The 12,277-nt window shown below is 42.0% G+C and overlaps 1 protein-coding gene across 1 annotated transcript; it reads left to right on the forward strand.

The window, feature by feature from the left end:
• Positions 1-1,443: 1,443 nt before the first annotated feature.
• On the forward strand, positions 1,444-11,463 carry LOC137282679 (ADP-ribosyl cyclase/cyclic ADP-ribose hydrolase-like). The gene is made up of 8 exons (XM_067814466.1): positions 1,444-1,723; positions 2,448-2,586; positions 4,334-4,421; positions 4,974-5,116; positions 6,245-6,318; positions 6,596-6,688; positions 8,258-8,344; positions 10,798-11,463. The coding sequence occupies exons 1-8, from the start codon at positions 1,539-1,541 to the stop codon at positions 10,952-10,954; spliced, it is 966 nt and encodes a 321-aa protein (XP_067670567.1). The 5' UTR covers positions 1,444-1,538; the 3' UTR covers positions 10,955-11,463.
• Positions 11,464-12,277: the final 814 nt, after the last annotated feature.

The raw sequence follows: 12,277 nt of genomic DNA on the forward strand, positions 1-12,277 counted from the left end.
AAGCGTCTAATGTTTTTCACCTCCCCAGCAATACCTTGAATACCCTTGGATACAGCAAAGGGGTCCAACTTTAACGGTGTCTTGTCAGGAGTGTCAATAACAACGAAACGCGGCCAATATTCAATCGATGCAGACGGTCTATGGTCAGTATCAACAGGGTCAATATCAAGTGGACGTTTTTTTTTGTTTTGGTTGGGGTTTCATACGCCATAGTTAGTGTAATATGGTTCATCATCCGAGCTCCCCACCCACCACGGAGTATCACAAGGACAATGCTAAAGCAAGCGGGCCTCCAGCTTGCAGCACCAAGGATACCTGGATGATATACTCCAGTAGAAGAATTACAAAAAAATAATCCACCAGATTGGCCCATGAGCCACCGCCTTCTGGGCATAAGACTCTAGGCAAAATTCAGAACTTCAAATACATTCCAAAACCACAAAAGTCGATGAATAATTCAGCCAAGACCGAAATTAAAAGTCCAAATAACATTTGTGCAATGACATACATATATAATCCACGCACAGGGCTTGGCATGACCAGCCGATTGGTTGAATCAGGCCAATTCAACCACCCGTCTAAGTGAAGTAAGGGCCAAAGTGGTGTGTTGGGCAATTGGAAAGCAGTTAAAAGCCCAAATGCCCTCAACCACCAGGTTCCCGTCCTCCACCGACACGGGACGCAACCCACGGCCAACAGGTTGCCCAATTTAGTCGCCTCTTACGACAAGCAATGGGGTGCTGTGGACACATTCTGTCCCGGGTCCACACGCGAGAAGAGCACTTAGCATTACCCAGCACCCACCACGAGGAGGTGGCTCTTCATGGGTGCCTCGATAGGCTGAAGTAACTAAGGGACCGTGGCCATGGAGGTGAGAGGCTGGGAGGCTGGGAGGCTGGGAGGCTGCGAACTGATGATGATTTTTATGGAGGAACATGTGCAATGAAAAGACCCCCTTAACATTCATGTACACAGTAAGTGACCTACCTGCATGTCATGGACAAAACCGATGACCCCCCACCCCCTTGTACAAAATATATTGTACAAAATATACAAAATATACAAGCTACAAAATATGGTGACCCACTCCCACCCCCTAGTACATGTGTAAAAAAATTATGACCCCCTTCGTCCCCATCCTCCCGAGAAGCAAATAGGTCTGGACAATGCTCTGTAACATGCAGTGAGGTGGGGGGATACAGCCTTCACTTGTTATGTCGAATACATGGATTCAATCCTTGTATACAACGTGTGAAGGCATTCTCCATATGCTTTTGTTGAAATAATATCAAATCGGCACCAAACTCAACTCACTTTATCAAAAGCATGTCAGCAATATCCCTTCATGTCAGTTCAACCCACAAGCCAAAGTATTAGCCACTGGGTATTGGGTATTTGTACGAGAGTGTCCCGTTACCCATTGTCATAGTACAGAGATAGTCCACATTCCAGAGATAAGCTCAAGCAGGCCACAACATGGATTGAACCGGGCAACATCAATACAGTAGATATCAATGACTGAGTCGAGCTAACTGCGGATGGTCATCGGAATGCTGTTACAGACGGACTCACTAGCAGTGATCCTGTCACTGGTCATACACCAGGTGTTAGCCGATGGGCAGTGTGTAACCAAGGGAACCACTCCTGAAATACGGGAGCTGGTGTTGGGGAGGTGTATCGACTACCAGACAAACATCAACCCTGGCGCTTTTTGTGTCAACGGGTAAGTTGGACTAGGACTTCCGCAATTACTTTATCTTGAATCAAGGTACTACACATTTGTAACATGTTTCATACCTGGGTGTCCCCACCACTTGAATCCGGTGGCTTAGTTGGCTAGAGGGCTGATTTGTGTATTGGCGATTAGGCCTGTGTGTTCAAATATGTTTCGACGACTTTGTGCATGGCATCGTATATTCATCAATCCTCCAATGCCGAGGTTGGACTTCATGGCCGAAGAGGTGACAAGCTATGGCTGCTATCTATAGCCATGACTGTATTAACACACACACACACACACACACACACACACACACACACACACACACACACACACACACACACACACACACACACACACACACACACACACACACACACACACACACACACACACACACACACACACCGAAGAAAAGACATACACACGCGTTATTTACAACCTTCACTGACTGTCAATTACACAGCCAACACACATAAAAAACGTTATCATGCCATCGTAAATCTGCAACAATACTCAACATGTAACTCGCAATTGTCATTTTAGAGTGAGTAAGTGAATTTAGTTTTATGCCTGTTTAAGCAATATTCATCCTGTCAGCAGAAATGGGCTCCACATATTATACCCATGTCGGGAATCGAACCCGCGTCTTCACCATGAACGCTTTAACCATAAGGCTTCACAACCAGATCTTAAAATGATTACCAGTAAAGGTTTACTTTTCCAGCGTATCTACCCGTAGAAACTGTTCGGCTCTAGCAGATTTGTTCATCTCTGCATTCTCCTTCCAACCTGCGTGTAATGTAAGTTACAGTCGTTATGATGACTTCATCCAAGCCGCCAACATTGACGTTCCTTCCGGACAGGTACGTTGATTAGCACACATGCAAGCAGAATTTCAGGTCAATAAAATGTTTAGCCCACCACAGCTCAAGATACAGCTCTTCTTTCGAGTAAAGTAGTCACTGCTTTAATAGGTCGACTAAAGGCGTCACCAAAGTCCCAATTTTACAGAAGTTTGTGTTTATCTTAGAAATACGTTATGAGCACATACATCGACATATAAGTATATATTCAGGTTACGTGATTTCAGTCTCAGGCACAAGTAGGCACTCAATATCAGGTAGGGTCGTGTATCTAGATTCACATCTCCCCATGGAAGTGCGTAGTCACTTCGAGGTTAGCACACATGAACTGTGCCACCTCAAGGGTAACATACAGTTGTTTCATCAGATTGAAGAGCATTCCCCATGAAGAAATGGTCTACAGTAATCCATACTTGTTTTGGGAGACAACTAACGGGATCGGATGGTCAGTCACGCCACCTTGGTAGACACATGATACAAATTGACACCTTGTGGTATCTCAAATACGCAGATAGATGCATCACTGGATTGTGTGGTCCAAACTTGATTATTTACAGATTGCCGTCATATAGCTTAAATATTATACTACACCATTTGTATATCACCGATATCCAGTTCATCAGTTCAAATGCTGAAGGGCGTTTTGTTTTTCCCCCATTCATTGGATGTGCATCACAACGAACATCGTATTTTCAATCTCAACTCCCTGGGAATCATACAATATAGCGTTAAACCACAAAGAAAGAAAGAAGTATGTAAGTGAAAGACCGGTATGGCCAAGTCACCACGACGGTAATGCAATTAGAACTCCTTGACGCATTTGTAACACAATTTATTGAGATAATTAAAGAATAAAAAAATATATGCTCATTTCACAAACTAGATGCTTTTTCGATGCTATCGATGGAAATTCTTCAACAAATAGACGGTGTAGGTGTATGATTAGTTGGTAAGCTGCTGAGCACACAGATGAACGCATTTACACCCATATATATATATATATTGGACAACCGTTGGATAAGGGCCAAGTCTAGTACTCCTCAAGAGTAAATAGTATCGTTTTCACACATGTACTTGTGATCCCGGCGAATATATTGCGTACAGGCTGAAATGAGTCATATCTTGTCCTCATATCAGAATGAAGGCTGACATGACCTCAAATGTAATACAAATTGAGTCAAGTCACCTCGAAATTAATACCGAGATTTACGTCACCTCTTAGTACATGAACACGCTGTGAACACGGTATACGGCAGTGGATCGTTGAGTGCCAAAACGTGTCTAATTGAGCTCATACATAATCAGAGATATGGGACGGTTGATGGTGGCCATACACGGGGTACTTAAATGCTTCACCCCGGTGAAAGTGTTGAACGTAGATACGTATCAGTGTACGCCATTGTGGTTCAACATTTTTTGACAGCATGAACATATGGTTCAATGAATCTGTCTGTCCATCTGTGTGGTTACTGTGTCCAGCTTCTTCTGGGAATGTATTCGGGGAAAGAGGGGGTTGGGATGGGGTGGGTACCCAAGAACCCCTCTGGATCCGCCCCTGTATGAGCATCCAACAAGGCAAAGGGGATATGATGACATGTGTCAACAAAGTGAACGAGCTTGACCACCCGTTTCCATTAGTCTCCTCTTGCAGTAGTATGAGCTACTGGAGACCGGATTTCCATTGGTCAACACGCTGAAACACACACACATATACACATAGCCATTGACTGAATAAATCCTGTTTTAGGGCATGTTCTGGTCTGGTGTGTACGGTGTCGTACAGATGTACAGTAACCATGGTCAGAGAGCAACAGTGCTTGAAGATACACTCATAGGTAACTTTCACTCATCCCGTTTTACCATAAGAGTTGTGTTGCATCAAGCAAGTCCGGGGACTTAGTATTAAAGTTAAAACTATTGAATGCCTAAATAGGAGTTAACTCCCCTTTTAGCAAGGAGACATCGGAAAGGGTTTCACACAATGTACCCATCACGGGAATCGAACCTGCTTCTTCAATGAGACAAGCAATAGAATCATCTACTTGGCTACCCTACCACCCCTATACGAATAAAGGGTTTGTTGTATGTACTTTATAAATAAATGTGAAAGTTGACTGTCTATTGTGTACTTGTTGCAATTGTCTGAAAGCGTTATGTCAGTTGTGAAACAAAACAGACTTAATAATTTACAGACACCCACCGATGTAGCTTAGATATTGCTACTTGTAAGTGCAGCGTTGAACAACACACTAGACAAAAAACCAAAGGCATATGTGGTTAGTGCATGTTGTCTTCAATTGCAGTTGATATAGTTGACAGCAGAGAACAAACGTAAAATGTGTCATGTATTCGCATAGGTTGTCTCTGCATGTTTTCTCCTATTGCAGGCTATATGGTGGATGGGTTACAGTTCTGCGCTCAGACCAATGAGCCTGGAATAACGTACGATGAAGACTGTTCTGGATTTGGACAGAGAGACAACTGTACTCACAATGCAGAATATTCCTTCTGGGCCATGGCGTCGAAAAATGTGTGTACATTATCAGCGTTCTGTTCATTCATTTACAAATATGCACAACGACATACGTATCCAAATTGGGATATGAAAATTAAAAAGTGGGACATTTTCGGAGATCGAAATTTTTCGATACCAAACCTAAATATCAGAGAAAATGTACTACAGTTTAATTTAAATGAAACCGATTCATTGCTGTAGTCATTATTAAAGTTTCATCAATTCTGCACACTGTATTCAAGCATCCTTTCAAATTTTCGACGGAACCTCTTTTTAGCGGATGAATATGCAAACAGACGTCAACATGTGTGGTTTGGTTGTCATGGCAATATAAAATATGTATCACTAGGCATGATGTGTGCGAAAGTTTCTGATGTTAATTGTGAACCATGTATTTCCTAAATTGGAAACAGTAATACGGGAAGACAAAATACTCGGCTTTTACAAATTTACTAACATTTTGCTTTAATTTCCTATGTTCCCGGTCACCAATACAACTAAGAAGACAGGTTTACTAACATTTAGTTGTAATGTCTTATGTTCCCGGTCACCAATACAACTAAGAAGACAGGTTTACTAACATTTAGTTGTAATGTCTTATGTTCCCGGTCACCAATACAACTAAGAAGACAGATTTACTAACATTTAGTTGTAATGCCCTGTGTTCCCGGTCACCAATACAACTAAGAAAACAGATTTACTAACATGTAGTTGTAATGTCCTATGTTCCCGGTCACCAATACAAATAAGAAGACAGATTTACTAACATTTAGTTGTTATTCATGTTAAGAACCACTCGTAATGAATCCTCTGTATACAGTATGTGGTATAATGAGTAATACACCAGTCAGGGAAGACGTTATGATTAACTAGATTTACTAACCAAGACTGCATGGTGTGTCATCTGAGGTCTCACCTTCTTAATGGCCATACTTCAATGCTTCAGACAAGCACTTCTTTTTCTGGCTTTACAGTGTGCGCCATTGCCTGTGGAATTACCTTAATGGTTCCATTTCAATGCAAGAAATGGAACATCTCTTTGATGTCTACTTCAGCTGCCTCCCATGTCAGTGGCTTTGGAATAACCTTCTCAATGGTTATTTCAGTGCAGGAAACGGAACATTTCTTTGATTTCTTTTACAGTTTGCCTCCCACGTTAATGGCAACGTACAGGTTATGTTGAATGCAAGCCTGGACCAGCCATTCCGAGATCTGTCGTAAGTATTTTCACACATAGCAGATAGCTTCGTGGCAAGAACGCTCTGAATATTTTCTGTACATGTGTGAAAAAGGACCTTTGTTACATTCCCGCTTCCTATTTTCTGTAACACTGCTGAGAGGATTAACTGAAACGTGGAGCAAGCTGGTTTAATTTACAATATATCTTCTACAGCACTTAGAGAGGCACGCTCAGGATGAACTGATCGTTACCTGATGTCTTACTGAGTACTGGGTAATTAATGCTGTATAATTATCTGGTCTCCTTTTTTCCAGTTTCTTTTCAACTTGGGAAGTACCGAATATGAACGCTAGCCAAATATCAAACGTCAATATCCTCATGGTTCATATACCCGGACAAGTAATCAGGTTCGTTTGAAGGTGTATGTATTGTCCTGTATACCTTCTGAATCCTAATAATGGTTTTGCATGAATGGTGCGGCAATACGGGTCCATTTACTGTCTGTTATTTAAATATCATTATAGGCTTCACGATATTACAAAAAAACTACACTTTATTTTAATTGGTAAAATACTTTTCAAACCATGAAAGCTTACCACCCGTATAAGTCCGATTTGAGGATGGTCTTCAGCAACCCCTGCTTGCCATAAGAAGAGACTAACAGGATTTGATGGTTAGACTCGCTGGTTTGGTTCATGATTGTCCCCGAGTCCCAAAAGAGTCGACGTTCATGATGACAATCAATTGATTGTCTTATTTCAAATTTTATCATTTTCAGCGACACATAATGGGCCAATTGTTGATGGGTGCAGCTTTCTTCAATGAATGTATCACAAAAATAATTAAATAGTTAATGACATACATGGAGTGGAAAAATATCATTCACACACACTAATAGGAACAAAATACCTGTTCCTTACTTCCCGATCGCCGTGACCAAGCAGGTGTTCCATTTCCTTTGTTCGATGAAATAGGGGTTAGTGAGGAGAATGATGGAAAGCCTAGAAACACGTAATCGGGACAGCACCCTGTGATATACATATATCTGGGCAAATATTACCCGCTGCTACGGTAACCGCCAAACTCTCCTCCAAGAAGCCGTATCACTAACAATCGTATAACGTCATAATATGACGTATGCGTGAGTGAGTGAGTTTAGTTTTACGCCGCACTCAGCAATATTCCAGCTATATGGCGGCTGTCTGTGAATAATCGAGTCTGGACCAGACAATACAGTGATCAGCAACATCAGCATCGATCTGCGCAATTGGGAACCGATGACATGTGGCAACCAAGTCAGCGAGCCCGACCACCCGATGCCGTTAGTCGCCTCTTCCGACAAGCATAATCGCCTTTTATGGCAAGCATGGGTTCCTGAAGGCCTACTCTACCCCGGGACCTTCACGGGTCATCACGTATGCAGTGCATGGTGTTCGAAAGCCGTTCGGTTAGAATGTTTTGAGTTCACTGGTTTATTTATGCTTATACACAGAATCGTTGGCAAGACTCTGCTCTATTTTTTTTACTATGAGCTGAATATGTCTTTCAATATTGTTAAGATACAATTAAAAAACTCGTTAAAACTCATCCTTGTCAGATGAGGGATATATACACTGGTGATGAAACGTAAGGGGGATACGGGCGGATGTCTTTCCGAGTTGTTTGCACACTCAACTTAACATAATTTACCATTTTTATTGCAGTTTGAAGCATGTCAGAATACGTTTTTAAAATGATTACTAATTATAAAAATCCAGATGCAGAAGCGGCCTTAAAAATATAATAAAGGCAATGTACACTTAACATTGAGGTAAGATAAATATGATGTATGCTTCTCCCTCTAGTAATACAGACTGGTCTGCGCCTTTTAGTATCCCTTCGGGTGATGATGCTACTCGAAGGCAAACATCAGACCGCATCACCCTCGAGAGAAGCATGCATGTCATAGTTTTAATCAATTTTCCTGTTTGTTGTAGGTCAAACTGTGACAGTGACAGTATCTCTATGCTGAAAAAGCGACTGAAGGACAGAAACATTTCGTCTTCCTGTGAGGATAGCCCAAGGTAATATTGCATTGAACATAGACCAACCGTTGTCTATATATGAAATAATATTCGAGTTCCTTCAACATGAGTGTGCTGATATAAACCTTGAAAAAAATAAATTATTTATCACGTTTAAAATGTAAGCTTTTGTGTAATGTAAGTAGAAAGGTTGTTTCTCAAATCTTCTTCTTCATCTACAAACTGACTCCGTTTTGACAAAGCTCCATTACATGTCAAACTGCCCCACAAACCAAACGGTATATAGAAGTGTTCAACATGGTCGTGTTCACCTAAAGCATGCACCTTGGGGAAATTCACGTGCAGGTGAAACGCACGGGTAACAGGCAACGAACACGAACACAAACATGCATGTTTACCCTCAGATAAATTAGGCTGCGTTTTTCATTCCCTGAGTGACTCTTCGGTTAAAATGGCACCCAGGGTGTCCATAGGCCAAAGATGGCAGATCGTTGGTATGCACAGGACCGGGATGTCATGCCGTGCTATTGGCCGAGAAATGAATCTAAGCCACACGACGATTAGCAGGTTAATTGCCAAAAATGGTGCCACGGGAGATGTTAAGGACAATCCAGGACAGAGAGACTACGGAAAACAGATGACAGGGAGGACAGAGTATTGGATCGAATGGCTAGGCGTAATCCATTCCTCAACAGTGTGCAGCTACTGAACCTATGGCGCCCTTTCCAAAGACCACCGGCACCGGCACTGTCCGGAGACGTCTTCATGCTGGAGGTCTGAGAGCAAGACTACTACTGACCCCCTGACACAAACAGGATCGTCTACATTGGTGCACAGCAAGGCAGGGGTGGAACATGGCGGCGCATTCATTGGTCCGACGAAAGCTGGTTCCTCCGGCACGTTACAGACGGCCGTGTGCGAGTATGGGGGTCAAATGGAGCAGCATATCACCAGGGAAACATCCAGGGGGAGGTGCCCTTTGGAGGAGGTAGTGTCATGGTGTAGGGTTGCTGTTCCTTTGACTGCAAGCTTGATCTGGTCATCATTCCTGGGAATCTTATTGGACAGAGATACCAGAATGAGATTCTGAATGAACATGTGGTGCCTCATTTTGACAACCACAATCTTGCAAGTCGACCTGTCTTCATGGACGACAATGCTAGACCTCATCGAGCCCATGCTGTTCGCCAGTTTCTCAGGAACAATGCCATAGACACGATACCATGGCCAGCTCGAAGCCTCAACCCCTAGGAGCATCTGTGGGACATTCTGGGCCGCCAGGTCAAGCAGAGGGAACCTCAAGTCAATTCCCAGCAGAAATTGTCCCAGGCTTTGGTGGAGGAGTGGAACAGAATACCACTGAGGAGGATCCGGAGGCTCATTGAGAGCATGAGACGTCGTGTCAGAGTGACCATTGCTGCCAGAGGTGGATACACAAGATATTGAAGACATTTCTCTGAGTGAAACTGTCCCATGTAAGGTTCAATTTCTATGCACATTCGATGTCTTGTGTGTGGCAATACTTTTTTCAGGGGCTTGTTTTGGCTGGGATCGTAGTCATTAATAGATGTTGCCTCAAGCTCATGTATTACCATTTTTACAGGTGAGCTGCCAATGAGAACTATGAAAGATACCTAAAGATCACAAATATCCCATTCAACCGTCTTTGAATACAAGTCATCTTTATGTACCACAACTTTCTTAAAATGTGGGTGATGCGTTACTTTTGGTGAGGTGTATATATTGCTTCTTTCTCGTTTGCAGTGGCATTGGCTAGTGGTATGCTCGCAAAATGGAATATCCCCTTCTCTTTTAAATGGTATAGATAAAGGCAAGAACTTAATGGATGCCGACTTCTTTATCGACTGTCCATCACAATAAATAAGTTGACATCCTCAAAATTCTTGCCTTATTCGTGCCTTCTAAATGTCCTTCAAAGAACACCTCATACATAAGTACACATACTGCACAAAAACAGCATACTTGAAAGAAAGCAAAAAATCAAGCAGAAAATGAAATATTAACACGTTTTAAAACAATACGTGTATACTATTTCCATCAGACGCATTTGCTTCATGCAGTCCCATTCTCTGGTATTGCCCTTTGGATTGAACCGTATAGGATGTTAGGGCCCAATATTCCAGCTTTTCTCGAGGACAATGCTTCTAAGATTTTGTCTGATGTTAACATAACGGGGACAATCCAATAGATAGCGCTGAACTGACCTCTCATCACTGCATTGATCACGGTGTAAGCATCTACAGCGAGACGATGCATCCACTGTGATAAAAAGATGCCTATCCACAAAGAAGTCGCTGTTGGTCATCATGCCAGCTTCTAAATGACACTCAAAGAAACCAGCAAATATGGACATGATCAGAAACAGCTCTAAGATAGGATCAGGTCTCATACTGTGTAACGTGAACAGCCTATTTCAGACATTAGTTGCATATCTAGCCTAAACGTACATGGATTGTATCTATATTTTACAGAGGACCCCAATCAATACTTTGCGTGGACCATCCAAGGGAAAAGGAATGTTCTGAGGAAAAGGCCACAAGCACGTCGTCTCATCTTGTTTTCACTGGAGCACACATTGCAGTGATGATAGCAGTACTTACAGTGTTCTCTCTACAATTTACCAATTGATTACTACTTGCACTTAGTATGAAAAGAACTTTAGTACAATTATATATATCAGTTATCGACTTGCTAAACTGTTTTTGTTACTGCCACTGCGGTACGTTGCGGTGCTGCATTGAACTGTATAAAATATGTTTTCAAACGTACAACGTGACATTGTAAAATATTCATGTTAATTAATGTTTACATGAGCAGAATTGGTTATAGTTTAATTTCATTTCCAGCGATTTTCGAACAATTAAAATATGTCTGACTGTATGAAGTGTTTCTTCAAAGAAATCTTGGATCCACGTTGGAAGATCTGACTTGCTCAACAGCCATTGTGCGAAATAGTTTCCTCATTCTGCTAGCCAGTCGGGCTAGCTTGCCTGGCAGTTGTTAACCCCCAAAATAATTCACATTCCCGAAATGTGCATATAAAAACTAAGAAAAAGATTATACAAATGCAAGCTGCTAATATGATGAACATTTGTAACACGCTATAATGCTGTATGATATAAACGTGTTATAACCTACGGGGTTGCTTAGCACCTGTGTTTTTTTGTTGTAAGCTAAATGAATTCGGTTGTAAGGTGACATTGGCTACAATACTGTCAAAACGGGGCTGTGTTTTATCTGAAACAGTCGGTGCCGACGGTTTTTGGTTTAAACAAGGTTTCTATGTTCCAAGGGAGCGGTGGGGGTAGCCAAGTGGTTAAAGCGTTGGCTTGCCCCACCGAAGACTCGGGTCCGATTCACGGGTTCAAAGCGTTCGACTTGGTGTCCCCCGACGTGATGGAATGTTATTATAAGCGGCATACGGCTAGACTATTTCCCAAACGTATTTCTTTACTTATAAGCAGCGGAATTTCTATACAGCAGTCACAATTCCACCTGATCTAACAGAACTTTCCCGTTCATCGATCACTTGATTGTCTGGTTTGTCTACAGGCCTCCAAAGCATGTGCAACTTCGGACAAAATTATTTCCAATGTTAAGCAAATTGGCTTATGGCTTATTAGGGCGGTACATGTTGTTTACAGTTTTCGCGAAGAACTGATGTCATCACTGATTTTCAGCAATTCATTCAAATACTTTTTCACAGCTATTTCTCCTGTTAATCCAAACATAATTTGTTCGGAGGGTAGTCAAGACTAGGTATTCTGTTTAACTGACGTTCTGTACCACATTCAACCAGTGTTGTCAGTTGTAGTTTGTTTCGCTTTGATTTGTAAACAGTCAATGTTTTAGAGGCATTGGGAAATGGGTAAACTCTTTGAAAATTGCAATGTGGTTACTCTCCCGTGATCTTCTTCGCTGTCGCCTCAGATACGAGAAACGACACAAGAA

The sequence above is a fragment of the Haliotis asinina genome, chromosome 4 (assembly GCF_037392515.1).
Source record: "Haliotis asinina isolate JCU_RB_2024 chromosome 4, JCU_Hal_asi_v2, whole genome shotgun sequence".
In the NCBI taxonomy this organism is placed as follows: Eukaryota; Metazoa; Mollusca; class Gastropoda; order Lepetellida; family Haliotidae; genus Haliotis; species Haliotis asinina.